The sequence below is a fragment of the Pogoniulus pusillus genome, chromosome 31 (assembly GCF_015220805.1).
Source record: "Pogoniulus pusillus isolate bPogPus1 chromosome 31, bPogPus1.pri, whole genome shotgun sequence".
Taxonomy (NCBI): Eukaryota; Metazoa; Chordata; class Aves; order Piciformes; family Lybiidae; genus Pogoniulus; species Pogoniulus pusillus.
This window is the reverse complement of record NC_087294.1, coordinates 2,428,580-2,446,316: the sequence shown is the minus strand read 5'-3', so window position 1 is coordinate 2,446,316 and position 17,737 is coordinate 2,428,580. Positions and strand designations below refer to the sequence as shown.

The 17,737-nt window shown below is 42.5% G+C and overlaps 1 protein-coding gene across 1 annotated transcript in view; it reads left to right on the top strand.

Moving 5' to 3' along the window:
* The first annotated feature begins 2,134 nt into the window (after positions 1–2,134).
* IPCEF1 (interaction protein for cytohesin exchange factors 1) overlaps positions 2,135–17,737 on the top strand; it is a 47,480-nt gene continuing 31,877 nt past the window's right edge. Inside the window, exons 1-5 of the mRNA XM_064169438.1 lie at positions 2,135–2,226; positions 2,702–2,871; positions 9,714–9,787; positions 11,288–11,359; positions 15,546–15,607. Coding sequence (XP_064025508.1) covers positions 2,190–2,226; positions 2,702–2,871; positions 9,714–9,787; positions 11,288–11,359; positions 15,546–15,607 — 415 coding nt within the window. The 5' untranslated portion in view covers positions 2,135–2,189. The remainder of the gene's footprint in view (positions 2,227–2,701; positions 2,872–9,713; positions 9,788–11,287; positions 11,360–15,545; positions 15,608–17,737) is intronic.

The window sequence follows — 17,737 nt, the reverse complement described above, 5'->3', positions numbered from 1 at the left end:
GTGTTCAGACCCACCCCTGGGGAGGGGTCAAGACCACCTAGTTCAAGGTCACTCCCCCTGGAGGGTTAACCCTGTACACAGTCTGTATATAAAGCCATCCATAACAAATTATTTCCGTAATATAGATATTAGCTGTTTCTTAACAGGTGCACCATAGACCATACTATTTTGCTTTAGATAATCAATAAGTTTCATGTAAAGATCTATTTCTTCCTCAATTGTTTAAAGGGAGTCACATTCTGTCTTAGCACTGCTCTTCTTGCATAACTTTTGGTTAAATTAATCCACTGTAGGATTATGGCAAAGATGTGGTACTTCCCCACTGCACATTTTTTGCTCGAGGAGAGTTGATTCATATTTATTTCTCTTAACATGCTTTTGGGCACCTCTAAAAGAATGTATTTATTATGATTATGTGACCCACTGATTCGCTAAGTCCATGTGTTAGCATCATGTGTCCTAACTAGAGCACTACTTTCATTGGAATAAGACACGAAGGGCAGTCCATGTAGGATGGGGAAAAAGTAGAGTCTCCAATCACACTGATATTTTTTTTCTCCTTGCTTTCCTTTGTCTGTTGTCATGGAGAATAGTCTGAGAGGGAGAGGGAGGCAGTGCTAGAATTTGTTGGGTTTGTTTTTTTTTAAGTGGAGGAAGAAAAAGAAAGAAAGAATAGGTGATGATTAAGCAGGGGTCTGAAATTAAGTCCTGATAAAGCCTCCCACAAGTGTGTCGTTCAGGTCATCTCAAATGGGTACACAGCTGCAGTATGCAGTTCTGCACTCTGAGAGCATGCTGCAAAGATCACTAGTTAGAGAAAGTTCTAGCTCTTGTAATTACTGGTGGCAGTCATCTCTTCTGTTGCTGTTTGCAGATGGTGGAGCTTTACTCCACTTTAATTCACCTGTGAGGACAGCCATCAAACCCTTCAAGAGCAATGTGAACTGTTTATTTCCTGAAAAGTCGGATGGCCAGGGAAGGGGAGAGGGGCTGCATTAGGAATGTGCATAGCGTAGCGCTGCAGTGGATCAGATAGCTACCAGCTTTGCATAGCAACATTGAGGCCAAGGGTATTCAATCATATTCCACTTTATCATACGGAGCCTTCAAAACCTTCCTTAAAATAGGAGGTGAATGCTTTTGTTCCCATGCTAGAGATGCAAAGTTGTGTCAATGTTTTCAACTGCTTTGTCCACAACCACAGAGCGAAACAGCTTGTCTGAGGAGAACATGCTCCAAAACCCAGACCTTACATTGCTAATGACCTTTTTTTTTTGGCTGTACTCATCTGCTTTAGTTTTATTTTCGAGGAGTTTATGTGTAAATGAGGAAATACAATTAAGCTCTGTTATTTTTGCAGTGATTAAAACTCATATATGGCATGGCAAAAAATCTGGCATATTTATGTTTGGATAATTTGCCAGATAAGTGTGAATTTTATTTTGTATTTTAAGAAATACCACAAAATTCTTAACATAGGCAGAAATATACACTCTGCAGTAAGTAAAAATTGAATAGAAGTGGAGAATCCTTTTTTTTTTCCTCAGGATTTCTTAGAATGAGATCAAGAACAGTCAGACACTTGACGTATGTTTTTAATCTCCCTATGTTTGTGAATCCCCCTTATGGGCTGCAATGAAGTACTGAAATATTTGAGTTCTAACTTTTATTTTTTAACTTCCAAACTCAGGATACAATTTGGGCAAGTGTAGCAAAGCAGAAGCTGCCTGTGGGTGTGAAACAGGAAGCTCTAGTAGATAGGCACATGTATAACAGAGTTACGTTTGCTCTTGCTCAACTAGATAGACATCAATTTTAATTAACACGTTTTATGCTTCAGCTGCTAACATCCCTTCAGCAGTGAGTGGGTTATGTGTTTCCATCCTGCATATACCACCAGCATCACCACCACGTCCTTCTCTAGCTTCCCCCTCCCCTTTCTACACAAATGTTGCAACACAATCTGAAATTTCCTCCTTTCTTTCCTTCCTGCATTTCATACAGGTTCCCTTGCGTCAGAAGGCAAAAAAGAAAAGTCAAGGTAATGAGAGATTGTTTTTTTCTCTCTTCTCTTCTGGGTTCCTCTTTTGTTAATTTCTTAGCATGTCTTATTCTTGTGAGGGTGAGATTTTTATACTGCTCCTCAGCTGGTGGAAGGCTGCTTTATAACTCCACTGATTCTGAGGAAAATGACAACGGGCTGTTCCTTTGGACTGAATCTTTGTGGTATGTTAATTGACTCAAAGCTGGAAATCAGTGAGGCAGAATCAGCTGCCTGCACACACACGCACACACACTAGCGATTTTCGTGTACTTGGCTTCATAGTTTTCTCTAGCTGACTTAAATAGATGCATTCTTTCCAGTGCAGCTGTGTGAAAGGAAATATATGCATGCTTGTCTTAAGATCAAAGGATATCTCTTTAATTTACAAAAACTTATGTATGGTTATCTTGGCATTAATTAGCATCTGCATTATCTATAGCTTGCTGGTTTGTTTCTGCACATCAGAATGCACTTTAAATGAACGTCTGTGGCTGCCACGGCCATTACAGAACTGAATGACTTCTAAGTAAATTCCCAAGCTATGCTTGGATGACTTGCTGAGATTCCTAAATAGGTTGATATCTTTAACTGGCAGCAATATCTGTTCTGGTAATGTACTTTTAAACAAGCAGAACACTGTTATTTTTGATGGCACAGGGTTCTTTATAATGAGCCGACGGAGGATATCGTGCAAAGAGCTGGGGCAAGCCGATTGCCAAGGATGGCTGTATAAAAAGAAGGAGAAGGGAGCTTTCATTGGCAACAAATGGAAAAAGTTCTGGTGTGTGCTCAAGGAGTCATCTCTGTATTGGTACAGCAGTCAGCTGGTGAGTACAATGTCCATCCAGCTCTGGGTGCCAGACAAAGTGCATCTGCTGGGGCTGAGAGAAAGAGAGCTAAGGTCACGATTCCAATGTACTCTGGAGATGTACAAGTGGCTGGGTTTGTTTCTCAGCACTGACATTTCTTGTGATCTGGGAAGTGTCTCTGTGAAGGGGAAACATGCAGAAGACTCTGTGTTTTCTCGCTCAGTGACTATTTGTGAAATGCTAACTTGCTGTCTGTTCTGCCCTTTAAAGAGCTGCCCTTTGCAGGCACTGCTGACATTTCAATTTGGGAAAGCTTTTCCTGGGTTGAGTATTTTTCAGACACTCCCTATCAAGATCCAAAACATGAACATTTCTTCACTTCAAATTCGTTTAATTTTCAGAAGTCTCCCTCTGGCTTCTCTCTCCACCCCTTCCCTCAGTGAGCTTAATCCGTTTATTTGCTGTTTGTTTATCTGCTTATCTTTTATTTCCTTTCTATCTGTCTGTCTTTCTTTCCCCTGACTTTGCAGTGGTAGAGCTATGGTATGAGCACTGTCAGCTGGTGATTTTTTTTTCCTTTTTAAACTCTTGATTTGCTGATGTCTCATCCAGAGCATTGTAATTAAAGGTTTTCATATTTACTAATTTTTAAGTCCCTGCTCGAATGAGTTGATGCTAGCAGCCAAATTTGCATGATAATACAGTGTTTTGAATTCAAGGTCCAGATTTCTGTTCAGAGGATGAGCTTTCCTTATGACAATCAGTATAAATAGTGTTTCTCTTCGAGCACAGCCATCCCAAGTAGCCTTTTCCACTTAGAGTATGAGTAGGAAGTAACCTGAGAGAAAGAAGAACATCAGGCCATGAATCGACTGAATAAATAGGAAATAGAAACTGACAAAGTGTAGGAGGCATAGAGAAAATTCCAAACTAAGTCTTTTGATGAAAGATTATGGCTAAGTGCAAAGAGGCAGTGAGTTATAAGGAACAACTGGTTCAGCTTGCTTGGGCAGAAAGAGTGTCATAATTATTCCCTTAACTTTGCTGTCTTGCACTCTTGCTTCTAAAAAAAGTTCCTCTGATGTTCAAGTGATGAAGTGACAGAGGTCAGACCTGCAGTGCACAGAGGGTTTAGGGAATGCAAGCAACGACAGAGGCTGAAATCCAGCAGCTTCAGCGTAAAGTTGTGGATGGGCATCAGGTTTCCTAAATGCAAATGGGTGCTTTGAAAATCAGTATGTAAAATCAGGCCCAGAAAAAGTGAAAACTTAAAGAAACCCTTATTAATTCTTAGAACATTCTGATAATTTAAATGCAATCTGAATTGCTTCCACTTTGTTCTATTACAGCTACCCTCACTGAAAATGTTTCTTACTGCTTCAAGGTCAAATAAAATAGTATTAATTATTGAAAGATCCCAACCCCCTAACCAAAACTTTACTCATGTTGTGAACACGACATTGGGCTTGTTTAAACAGGCCTTGACTGGCATTTAAAGATGATATTAGCTGGGTTTTTTTGGGGTCAAATGTGAAAATGACTCTGCTTGTCAGGGGCTCTGGTTTGGTGTTTTCTTTTTGTGGTATTGTAGTCTGATTTAGCTTCCTTTTGTGACCAAGTCAAACATGAGAGTGAGAGGAAGAGAAAGGAAATAGAAAAAGTAGAAATAAATAGATAAAAGGGCTTGTTTTTCCAATGTTTACAGTATCTCTGCTTGAAAGAGATGGCCTGGCAGATACACTCAACAGCAATATCAATACCCTGCCAAACCTTACTGGCATTGCCTGTTCTAAATCACTGTTTGCAGCTGTACTTCTGGTCAAGCAGTCCTAAGAAAGGTGAGCTGACACGGGAAGTGTCAGAAAGGAATTCGGGGGAGCAATTGAGCTGTGAGGAAATAATGCAAGAGAAGACCAGGCAAAGTTTTCCTTCCTGTAAGAGAAAGGTGGTGGTGGAGAGATGCAAAGTCCTCTTGGGATCCAAAGAAACCATGGTCGTGCTGACCACAGTACTCCAAGACAGCGCTCATCATTTCATGGAACTTATCATTTGAGCCTCTTGCTGCTTTCTGGCTGTCACTGACTGTGCCCAAATGAACAAGGCTGAAGAAGGGTGACAGCCTCATTTCAATGTATTTAATATGGCTTCAAAATGCTGCAGGCTTATGGCAGCCCTGACTTCTCATCTATCACAGTTCTTGTATGCACACTATCTACTAGCACCTCTTTGCTTTCATCTTATGCTGACTCTTACACCCTATTCCACGTTAAAACCCAGAGGTTTCTTTGGACAACTTTAAGTGCTGCCTCTGCATAACTGAAGATTCAGGCAACGTTTGCAGACTGGCAGTTGACTACTGGGTATGGGATGGAAAGGAGATGTCCTTGGTTAAGATAATTTTATTCAAATTGCTGAGATCAGGGCCATGATCAGAGTCATATTTGAAATGAATTAGACTCATTGTGTTTTCACAGACATTTTTACTTCTAGATTGATGAAATGAAACCAGCAGTGACATATTCACTTGCTTACTCAGTACTTCTTTTTCCTGTCTGACCTGACTTTAATACTGTCTGCACTTGCACTAGCTTCAATGGACTTAATGCTTGGTCCCAACAGGGCATCCAAGATGAAAATCTTACCTTCATAGTTGTGTCGAAAGAGGAGTCCAGCTTCTCATGTGTTTGAAGCTTCCCACGGCAGGTCCTCTTATTGAGGCTGAAGCAAACGGTGGTGGTGGAGGAGTGCTGCTGAAATCAAAGGAGCAGAGGCATGCTGGCTGCTTTGTCTGATCAGTTTCGTTCTTGTGACAAATGAGCATGTTTCATTTGTGGCTGTGTGGAAACTGTAATTTACCAGACAGCGACAACTGTAGCATAGCAACAGGGTGCTGGCCCTCACCTTAATTTTCTAATGGAGATGGAGAAAATAGAGAGTGGGTGGAATTTGCACAGAGATGTGCATTGTCCTGTGCTTAGGTAGGTAACCTCAGCTGACCTTTTGCTCTTGGTGAAGTTTGTCCTCAGGTACCTCCGAATCTCTGGATGTTTCTGTGACTCTAATTTGTCTGGTCTGAGCCTTTCACATAAGGCAGATTGGCAAGCAACACAGGACCCCTGTGACATTTACATATGGTAGTTGCTCCAATGTCATATAAAGTGTGTTGTGAAAGCCACAGCCTCAAAAGAGAAGAACATAAAATTCTAAGAAGGGTCAGCCAGAGCAGATCAGGCACTGTGAGAGTCAAGGCAAACCAGAGCACAATGGCAAATCCAAGTTAGCTTCTGACTGATTAGCTGGGGTACTAGAAGTGGGGAAGTCAGGAAAGCCCCAGCGATCTCAGCATGCTTGGGTGGTCTACTCTGCAATCTCCTCCCAGCTATGACTGCTATTTCTATACAACATGGATAACACACGAGACAAACTCAGGTAAACTTTTCTTTGTGGCATGGATGCAGTCCCTGCCTGGAAAGGGGAAGTTCTTTGGACTAGCAAGAAACACAGGACTGGTTTTGCAGTGGAAACACAAAATATGTCAGGGAATCAATACAAGCAGTTGGACTTTCTGGGTGCATTCAGGAACACCAGACTGCTTGAACTCCTGCTTTTCATTAGCGTTTGGTTCCCTCTTTTGGGTACTGTTTTCTGCAGGCTCTTGCCTTGAAGATGAGTGTTTACAGAGGATAACATGAGATCCTGCTTTCCTCTTTAGCTGCTTCAGTTCTCACACTGAAGCCCTGGAGAGAATTGGTACTCCTGCATAGGAAGACAGGTGGAGGGGGAGGATTATCACTTGTAATCCCAGACTCCTGGCTCTCTGTGCTTGTTACTTGTTGTGTTGGCTAGCGTTGGCTGGAAAGGCAGAGAGGACTAAATGCCCCTGTCTTAGTGGCCTGTAGAGTAGTTTAGCTGCTTTTCCAAATAGAGCTGAAATACAGCTTTATAGGAGATGTTAAGGATGGTTGTCATGGGGATTAAGCTGAAAATAAATATATAACCAAAGGGTTGCAGGCTGTGATCTACTGTCACTACTTATCTTTGTTGTTCCCACCCCCCCATTTACTGTATTTAAATTGGTCTTCACTCCGTCAGCTTTGCCAGAAGCTGTATAATTGCAGTCTTTTAAAACAGAAACCTTTCACCATTGTGTTTCAGTAGCTGCTTACATGGGTGATAAAAAGGCATTTATGTCAGCCGATTGCACTGAGGGCTTTGGTCCAGTATCTTGAACAAGTTATCCACGGTTCTAGAGATGTACTGGGCAGAGGCAAAAACCAAACAAACGCCCCAGCAAAAACCTCAAAAAAACCCACACACGTTAAAAAAGGGCTTGAGGACTGAACTGTTCCTTCAACATCCATGAGATCTTCTGGGGGCAGCACTGAAACACTGTGGTGAAGTCACGAGGAATACCCAAAATTATGGACTGAGGTTCTTCCATAATAAGCAGATATTTGCAGTTTATCATTGCATTCACGTTAAATATTGAAACCTCCTAAAGCCACAACACTTAGACAATGTTTTGAGACAAGCTAAAATGAACACTAGCCTCGTTCATCTGATTCATGCATTAATGTTTCATAAACTGGATGCATAAATTATGTGTCACAACCATGTTTGAATTGCTTTTTGAGTGAAAAATGGAGAAAAGCCTCTCAAACCAAGCTTTAAACAAGTTTGACAGATACAAATATCATCACAGAGAGTGAAAAATGCACAACAGCAAATAAGCACTTCTTGATCTCATCTCGAATACTGTGTTCAGTTTTGGGCTCCCCAGTTGAAGACGGACAGGGATCTGCTGGAGAGGGTCCAGCAGAGGGCTACGAGGATGATGAGGGGACTGGAGGGCATGGCCGATGGGGTGAGGCTGAGGGACCTGGGGCTGCTTGGTCTGGAGAAGACTTAGAGGGGATTTGATAAATGTTTATAAGTATCTGAAGGCTGCCAGGAGGGGGGGACAGGCTCTGCTCGCTGCTCCCTGGGACATGACAAAGAGCAATGGGTGTAAGTTGCAGCAAAATAGGTTCTGCCTCAACACAAGAGGGAACTTCTTTACTGGAAGGGTCCCAGAACACTGGCACAGGCTCCCCAGGGAGGTTGTGGAGTCTCCTTCTCTGGAGCCTTTCAAGTGAAGCCTGTCTGGATGTGTTCCTCTGTGCTCTGTGTTAGATAGGATTGTCCTGCTCTGGCAGGGGGGTTGGACTCGATGATCTCTTTGTGTCCCTTCCAAATCCTAACATCCAATGATACAAATGAAGCCACATTGCAAAATCAGAGTTGTTTTTTTTTTTTTTTTTTTTAGTCCAGCTGCTAATAAACTTTTTTTCCTCCCCCTGCAACACTGCTGAGCTATTCTGGTTTGGGTTTTTTGCCCATTGTTGTTTTTGGTTGGTTGGTTTTGTTTAGGTTTTTGTTTGTCCAGCTTCTGTTTGTTTGTTTTGATTTTGTTTTGTCCTGGAGCAGGCAAAACCATTTGTTAGTGAAAATGCAAGACATAAGCCTCCCATGTGAATGTTTAATATGCATAAACTGCAGAAATGATGGCTAAGGCTTGATTTATTGTACACCAAAGAACAGTTATGCATCCATGCAGGGAAGCCACCCACTGAAATATCCATTCTGTATCCATATTTCTGTGCTCAGAGATTCATGGTTCCAAGCGTGAATCTCAGAGACTTGTCTCGGTGAACATCTTTTTATAGTCTGTTCATATTCATACATAATGAGACTTGAGATGCTGTCAGTTACCTTCTTTTATCCTCCTAGTAATTGTTGTGCATGCTTTGTGTGTTTTAACTCGGTGTGCATTTTCAGAGTTAGAATGTGTCCAAGGACAAAGGCTGAGAGCAGCAAAAGAGTGCCTCAGAAATGAATGCTTTTGGCATTATGAGAGCACAGTTTTCCCCTGACATTGTGTGCTGCAGACTTTTGCCTATATTATTGCTGCTCTTAGGAGAAGCCCCAGTCTTGTTGCAGCTGGTCAGGTTGATGTAGATAGATGTAGTAAAGGAAGATGTTTCAGCTACAGGCAGCTAGAACAGGGATTTGAGGCTAATTGGTAACTTCTGTTTTGCTGGAGCTATTCTCTGATGCAGAGTCAAGCTGACCTGTAACAGAGGCGCTCAGTAAACTCTCTCCTGTCTGGAGTGGGGTGACTATACCTAAATAACATGATTTTAAAATCTGCCTGGCTTTTGCTAGCTCCTGAACTATGCCTGAAAATTTGTCAGAGGAGTGATGGGTGGCCTTACTCATCCTCTCTTACATCATCTGTTTCTTTCGAGGGGCTTCTGTTTTTAGAGCTGAGGTTCTCAGGATTCCTTTTGCTTGCTCCATGCACTAAGTTGCTTCTTTATTGAAAGAAATAGTGGTGTCACTGATGGCTGCAAAGTGATTGGGTACCTCCACCTCCTTCCTGGTTTTAGTTCTGATTTGATCCAAACCCCTGACAATTTTGGACTCTGGGTTATGCTTGTGATTTAATCCTGAATATTAGGTAAAGGTGCACTGATACAAATGCTTTGAGATGAAAAAGAGGAGGAATCTGTCTCAGCACTGTTGTAGGAGCTGAAGATCCTTCCTCTTTCAGATGCTTTGATATCTGGGATTGTAGAACAAATTGTGTACCACAGCCACTTGTACAGGCAGGAGCCATGGCTTTCTAGCGTCCAGTACTTGAAGAAGTAGCAACTGGTATAGGAAAATTTCTTGGTCCAAAATATCAGCTGAAACATTGGGTGTTATCCTGTCCCCATGGTGATGAGCATACACTTGTCTTTGAGCATTGGAGTCTGGTAGTTTGTCAACTGGCTGATGAGATGATTTCAAATATTGATTTTTTGTTTGTTTAATTGCAGGCTGAAAAAGCAGAAGGATTCATCAGGCTCCCAGACTTCAGCGTAGACCGAGCAACTGAATGCAAAAAAAAGCAGTAAGTTCATCTCTTTCCTCGGTTTTGCATGATTTTTACAACATTACAAAGAACTGAATCTCATTAGTGCCTGACAGTGAAGCTGTGGGGAGCTCTTCTGTGTTGTATAAATAATGAGATATTAATTGAGCTACAGAGAGAAAGTCATATCGCAGAAACGCTATTGACAAGTCTCTGGCAGATGTACTCTGCTAAAACTACAAATAAAAAGGTAGATCAGTGTGCCTTTTCCTTTGCTCCCAGACTGAGGAAGTTGCACCCAGTCTTAGATACCTTCTTTTAGGTGGAGAGGTCAATAGTGGTGCAAGTAATGCTGCCTCATTCCAAGTCGCGATGATTCTTTAGGCTGCTGTGGTGCAGCTGAGCTTCAGCTGTGCTTTGATGCCTCTGTGCAGGAAACAAAAACTTTGCTTAGCAATATGCTAACGTTTCAAAATATTCCCTCCAAATTCAGTATGCTGCACTGACTTCCAGCTGCTTCTGAGTACATGTCAAAGGTCTGGAGGGGTGTTGCTGATGTTCAAAGTTGTAAGGTTCAGCATGGTTTTTATTGTGTCTTTCAAGAGCAAGTTCTTCTTCTTCTGTTTGAGTTTCATGATGTTGTAAGCTGTAGATGTTCTTTAGACTAACTGTGGCTTGACTGCTCAAAAGAAAGAGCAACTATTTTGAACACAGGGAGCTCCATTTCATTTTCTCAAAGGAAAGGCTGAGTCACACAGTGCAGGGCCACTAGAAAATGTTGCCCTTTTGCAGATGTTGGCTGTCAGTGGCTGGGAGGAAAACACCTGCTCATCATTTGTCTGGAATGGAGTAAATTAGAAGAACTGAGAGGAGTGACTGGGGCTGCCAGGTCAGAGTACACTAGGGGATGGAGTTGGCCAACAAGGCAGAAAAGAGGAAAGCCATGAGGCTCACTGTCAGAGACTGTCTTTTAGGAAAGGAAAAAACGCTGAGAAGTTTTACTGGTGGACATTTAACAAACATAATTTGGGGCTGAGACTCACAGAGTAACTGGTGGGTGGGAGAAGGAGCCACCTCCATTTTATTTGTTTTGAACCTGCCACCTAGTTGCTTCTTTGGTGCCTTCTAAAACGTGCCTTAGGAAAGCAGTGAAGAGTCAGTCTCTATCCACTGGTATGCCACTTGCATTTTGTTGAATTCTATTTCCCTCGCCTTTTTTTGAGCTGAGGGAAGCAAAGCTGTACACAGTACTCAAGATGTGGATACACAACTGAATTATGTAATGGCATAATGAAGGTCTTTGCTTTATTCTTCATGCCTTCATTTTCAGCTCCTGTAGTTTAGAATTCTCTGAATAATGTGTGGCCCAGGAAATGTGTTAAAAATAGACTCCAGTTTTTAATAGAAGAGCTACAGGGATGAACTCATCTGCATTAATAGTGGAGGGAATAAATATTTTTAATTCATTCAACTATCTTTTTTTCTTTCCTTATATAAAGTAGTTTTCTTCATCTCTCTCCTAATTTTCTTTTCTTAAAGTGCTATTAAAATCAGCCACCCACAGATCAAGACATTTTACTTTGCGGCAGAAAACGTCCTGGAAATGAACACGTAAGTAGGGGCAACTGGCCACATCTCATCCTGCCTCATGCTTGAGACAACCCTTTCAAAGTTCCTTCACTGTCAGCTGGTTGTTGACAAAGTCATTTGGGGGATTACTGAGGTTGTTTTGTTTTTTGGTCATTGTACAGAAGGAATACTGCAGTGTCTTCACTAGTGACAACTGAAATCAGAATAGCCTCATTAACTCGATTTTGGGACTAATCTTCCCCACACCTACTGGCATAAATCCCTTCTCATTTGGGAGGTGCAAAGATTTGATAGCAATTTCAATGCCCTGGGAGAAGTGAGGGAAGGAAGGAAAGAGAGAGAAAAGCTTAATAGAATTCTATCACAGATGTGACATGTCAGGTAGTAAAGAGGCTTAAAGGGGGATACAAAGGGCTGTTCTTGGAATGTAAGTAACTTTGCATCAGTGCCAGGCCGTGCTGCAGTTAGGTGATCCTCGTGACAGATCAGAAATTATCTCTCTGCAAACGTCTGTGGGAACAGCAATTCACTCATGCAGCTTTGAACACAAGAAGTGGAAATGGCTATGAACACTGCTGTTTTAGAAACCACTGAGCTATCAGAAATAAATACTATTTGCTACCAACCCGATTTGGCTGATCTAGATACATAATTTCTTTGTCTTGTGCTTGTTTGGGGTTTTTGTTTGGTTGCTTACTTCAGCTTGCAGCCTGTTCACAAAGCCATTGCATTGAACGACCAGATCCTGGGTACAAAGCAGTAGAATTTAAAGGGGAAAAGAAGTCCTGTGATGGGTCAGGATTTTAGTCAAGGCTCTGTTGATGCTCCTTGTAAGATTCTTCGGACATTGACTCTTCTTTCCTTCTATAAACAGAAGACTTCATATATATTTATTGTAATAGAGATAGACAGAGGTTGAGAGAGTCTGTGTGACCTTCTGAGATCTTGAGGTGCTGGAATGTGTCCAGAGAAGGGCAACAAAGCTGGTGAAAGGCCTGGAACACAAACCCTATGAGGAGAGGCTGAGGGAGCTGGGGGTGTGCAGCCTGGAGAAGAGGAGGCTCAGGGGTGTCCTCATTGGTGTCTACAACTACCTGAAAGGACGTTGTAGCCAGATGGGGGTTGGTCTCTTCTGCCAGACAATCAGCAATAGAACAAGGGGACACAGTCTCAAGTTGTGCTGGAGGAAGTCTAGGCTGGATGTTAGGAGGAAGTTGTTGCCAGAGAGAGTGATTGGCATTGGAATGGGCTGCCCAGGGAGGTGGTGGAGTCCCTGGAGGTGTTCAATAAAAGAGTGGATGAGGCACTTAGTGCTATGGTCTAGTTGACTGGATAGGGCTGGGTGCTAGGTAGGACTGGATGATCTTGGAGGTCTCTTCCAGCCTGTTTGATTCTATGATTCTATTCTGTGATTATGAAAGGGCAACAGAAATGTATGATACTACAATACTGTATGCATATAGATATCTATTAATATATTTGCTCTAGAGATGCATGCAAGTAAGTATAGATGGAAAGAACATACTGTCCTTTGCACTTTGGAGGAGCATAGAATATACTGGTAGGGAAATATCCATCCATTTCTTCATCATTGCATTTTCTACTGGAGGTCCTGAGTGGAGTGAGTTCTTGAGGCAGATGGGCTGAGGGCAACTGAGAATGAAGGAACTTTGCACAGGAATATTTCTGTAGAGAGAATAACGGTGGTTGAGAGGGAAAAGAAGAAATGATACAAGAAGGAAAAGGAAAATCAGAGGTAATGGAGGACATCAGTGTGCTCTAACAGCCAGCTTGGAGCCCAGATGGAATTTTTCAGTGTTTCAATGACACTTTCGAAACATTTAGTCTCACGTGAGTGAATGAGCGAAATCTACGCAGGTGTACTAGCTCTTATGCCCCAGCAAGATTCCCTTTCAACTCCACTTCTCAAGTAAATTTTATTTTGGCTTAAAGCTAGGTAGCCTATCATTAGAGCAGCTTGCACTATATTGCACTAATACTGATTTCTCGTGGCTGTAATTGATGAAGTTTTCCTTGGCAAAGTACAAACCGCACACATTCAATGCATCAAGTACACGCACACTCCCGCATATGCCAAAGCAGACTAAAAGACATCTGTCCTCTTGGCTCTAGTCCTGCAAATACATATGCATGTCAGCAGTTCCACTGAGCTCCTTGGGGCATTCACGTGTGTCGAGTTACTGATGTGCATAAATGCTCAGTGGATCACGACCTTTTGTAACTCTTCATGCAGGTATATCAATGAGTGAATACTGACTTTATTAACACAGTCATTTGCTTCACTGATTGAGCATGGATTTGCTATTGTCATGCACACAGGAAAAGTAGAGGTGTAAAGAGTAGATTTGTACTTTTGCCTGGCCAGTTGCACATGGTTACTGGTAATGCATCTGACCTAGTCATTAATGAGGTCCTGGAGCTTCTAGCAAATATTTTCTTTTGGCAAGATTTTTTTTCTTTTTTTTTTCTTTTTTAATAAAAAAATCATCCTGTTAATCATAACAGTGAGAAGAAAGTCAATAATCTACTCTGGTGGAAACAACACTTTGTTTTCCTGGCCTGTTGTGTGGCTCTAGTGTTCATAATGCAGTCTAAAAGTCTAGTTACTTTGACAATGGTTTTACTTGAGTTGTTCCTGTTCACAGAATCACAGAGGTAACCAGGTTGGAAAAGACCTCTAGGATCATTGAGTCCAACCTATCACCTAACCCTTCTAATTAACTAAACAATGGAACTGAGTGCCACATCCAGACTTCTTTTAAACACCTCCAGGGATGGTGACTCCACCACCTTGCCAGGCAGCCCATTCCAATAGCAAATCACTCTCTCTGTGAAGAATTTCTTCTTAATGTCCAGCCTAAACCTGCCCTGGTGCAGTTTGAGACTGTGTCCTCTTGTTCTGTCACTGGGTGCCTGGGAGAATAGACCAATCCTCACCTGGCTACAACCTCCTTCCAGGTAGTCATAGACAGCAATGAGGTCTCCCCTGAGCCTCCTCTTCTCGAGGCTGAACAACCCCAACTCCCTCAGCCACTCTTCATAGGGCTGTGCTCCAGCCCCCTCACCAGCCTTCTTGCCCTTCTCTGGACACGTTCAGGCCCCTAGAATCAAGATCAGACACAACATGTCTTTCAGAGTTTTGAATCTTAATTCTTACACTTTGCATATTCTCTATTGAGGCCTTGAGTTTTAATCTGAAAGGCTTGAGTTTTATTACCTTTTTGTTTCTTAAAATCTGGATAGATCTGAAAGACCTAGAACCAAGCACAATGCACATGAAAATACATCTAGGAGTTGTTTCATAGAATCATTTCAGTTGGAAAAGACCTCTAAGATCATTGAGTCCAGACATTATCTAACTCCACTGAGTCTGGTGTTGACCATGCCTTTTAGTGTCACATGTCTGTCTTTTAAACACTCCCAGAGATTGGGGATTCAACCACCTCCCTGGGGAGGTTATTCAAATGCTTGATAACCCTTTTAGTGAAGAAGTTGCCTCCAACATCCAATCTATAGCTCCTTTAGTGCAACTTGTGGCCATTTTGTTTTGTCCTACCACTTATTATAAGAGTCTGACACCCAGCACACAATGTCCTTTCAAGTAGTTCTAGTGAGTGAAGTTTTCCTGCTCAGTCTCTTTTTCTCTAGCCACCTAGGAAGAGGGAAAAAAAAATCCCTGTTAACAGCTTAGAGCAAAACAGAGAGTGAGACTTACTGAAACCAAAAGTGCATAGAGACTTGAATAAAGCAACTAATCAGTCAGATAGACTCTTAGACTGTTGTAATAGCTTTGGCCAGGGCAACTGGTATCATCTTCTATGGCTCCTCTGTTTTCTCTCAGCTAAATATGGCAACTCAACAGAAGGACTAAGCCACTAACATTGTCTTAGAGCAGATGTATTTTTCGTTTAGCTTCCACAAACACAAGTTATTGATCATCAACAGTTTCTTTGCAGGCTCAGGGAAAGATGTCCCAGGCACCTAGTTCTGCTCACCACAGGAACGTTGGTATTCAGGAAACTGGTGACTTTCTAGAAGGTGACCTAAGAAATAGAAAGACATTTTGACATTTAGTCTTCAGGTTAATGAAAATAGATGTGGTGATGTAGAAGACATTTTAAAGGGGCAAAACTACCTGAACAGTATGCAAGTATCCCTAACTATGTATTTCCTGTTTCCAACACAGATGGCTAAGTAAGCTGGGGATGGCTGTAGACCCTCAAGCATCCAACGGAAAGAGTGAGGAAGGTATGCTCCTAATGGTGGCTTCAATACATGACTTCATCAGGATCTTCATAGAGTTTCCTTGACCAAATTTTCATCAGCTGTTTTATTTCTTTTAAATTACCAACCTGGGTCTGTCTACTGACCGAGCTCTAAGAAATCAAACAGAAATGGCCCAGATAATCTCAGAGAAAGAAAACAAATGTGAGAAACAGTGGTACCGAGGAACACTTGGTGACCTTGTGAGAGAAGTGTACCTACTTTCTGACAGGTTTGCTGGCATGCTAAGCCTACCAAGTGTGAAGAGAAACAGCTGTGTTCCTGTGGAGTTTGAGCTGGTATGGTGTATTACAGCAGTCAAGCTACAGCCTTTGAACACACTAGCTTAGAAAAATCTCACGCAATGTAAACCTGCCCCTGGTGTCTCGTCCATCCCTGGGTCTTCCAACAGCAGCTATGTTGGAGGAGTTAGTAGTGAGTGTACTAAAGCCTACAATTTCCTTTGCAGCCAACCCCAAGAATCCATTGTGGAATGAGTACATTTTAAAGTTCATTAGCAATTTATTTATTGTTTAAATTGCACACTGACCTTACAGGGTTTTTTTTCTTGGTGGAAGGATACCTGCACTTGAATCACAAATCTGGGTAAAGGACGAAGCAAGTCACTTGTCAGAGCACTTGAAAAGGCTGCTGGTGGGGATCTAAGTGAGATGGTTTAAAACAAGTGCTGTGGATAGTATGTATGTTAGCAAACTGGGGGTGGTCTCTGACTTGGGGAATATCACAATATCACAGTACCACCAAGGTTGGAAGCAGACCTCATAGATCATCAAGTCCAACCTGTTACCACAGGGCTCAAGGCCAGACCATGGCACCAAGTGCCACGTCCAATCCTGCCTTGAACAGCTCCAGGGACGGCGACTCCACCACCTCCCCGGGCAGCCCATTCCAGTGTCCAATGACTCTCTCAGTGAAGAACTTTCTCCTCACCTCCAGCCTAAATTTCCCCTGGTGCAGCCTGAGGCTGTGTCCTCTTGTTCTGGTGCTGGCCACCTGAGAGAAGAGAGCAACCTCCTCCTGGCCACAACCTCCCCTCAGGTAGTTGTAGACAGCAATAAGGTCTCCCCTGAGCCTCCTCTTCTCCAGGCTAACCAATCCCAGCTCCCTCAGCCTCTCCTCGTAGGGCTGTGCTCAAGGCCTCTCACCAGCCTCGTCGCCCCTCTCTGGACACGCTCAAGCATCTCAATGTCCCTCCTAAACTGGGGGGCCCAGAACTGAACACAATATGTGCTTTCCTCTGGGCTTTTGACTCTATTTTTTAGGGTACTGGTACCCACTGTCTTTTATAGAACTGCTCAGATTGTAAAGGAGTTGGCATTATGTTGTAGAAATTAATAGCAGGTTATGAATAATTAATATTTCAGTATTAATATTATTTTTTATTATTAAAATTCAAAATTTCAGGAAAATTCCCTGAGATTGTTTGGATTTTCAGTCAATAGGAAGTAGTTGCACAAAGGGTATTTATAAACATGGAGTTAAACAGTTTAAACAATCAGAACTTGGAAAATTGGAATGAGAAAACAGGAAAAATTCTAACTATGCCTATGGAGTCCTAGCATTAGCTATAGGATATGTATTCATGGCACGTTGATCCCTAGGGTAACAATACAAACTATTCCAGGCACAGGGAAGGAGAGGAGAACTGGGTTGCTGCTAACCTGCCGGCGCAAGCTGCAAACACATTGCCGCTGTGCTTCCCAGTTAAATGGGCCACGACCAGGGTCCTCCTCACGGTGGAGAGTGGGGGCAGGAAAGCAGAGCTTCTAAGTCACCCCCCATTAAATACAGCATTTGGAAAATGAAACTGGCCAATAGGCACTAACATCATTGTTTTGGCCACAGAACTCAAAGCTTCCTGCCTTGTGTGACCACGCAGGCATGTTGAGGGGCAGCACAAGACACCTGACTTGGTGGTGCTGAGCTCCCAGCCCTCAGGGCTTTGCTGGGGCCAAACCCTCCACTGTTTGCTCATCCACTCAACTCCAGAACCCGCAACAGGAGGAGAGCAAGGGTTAAACTGGTCTGGCAGGATTTATGCCCTACCAGGACACATGATGAAGAAGAAATTGGTATTTATAGCAGTATAAACAT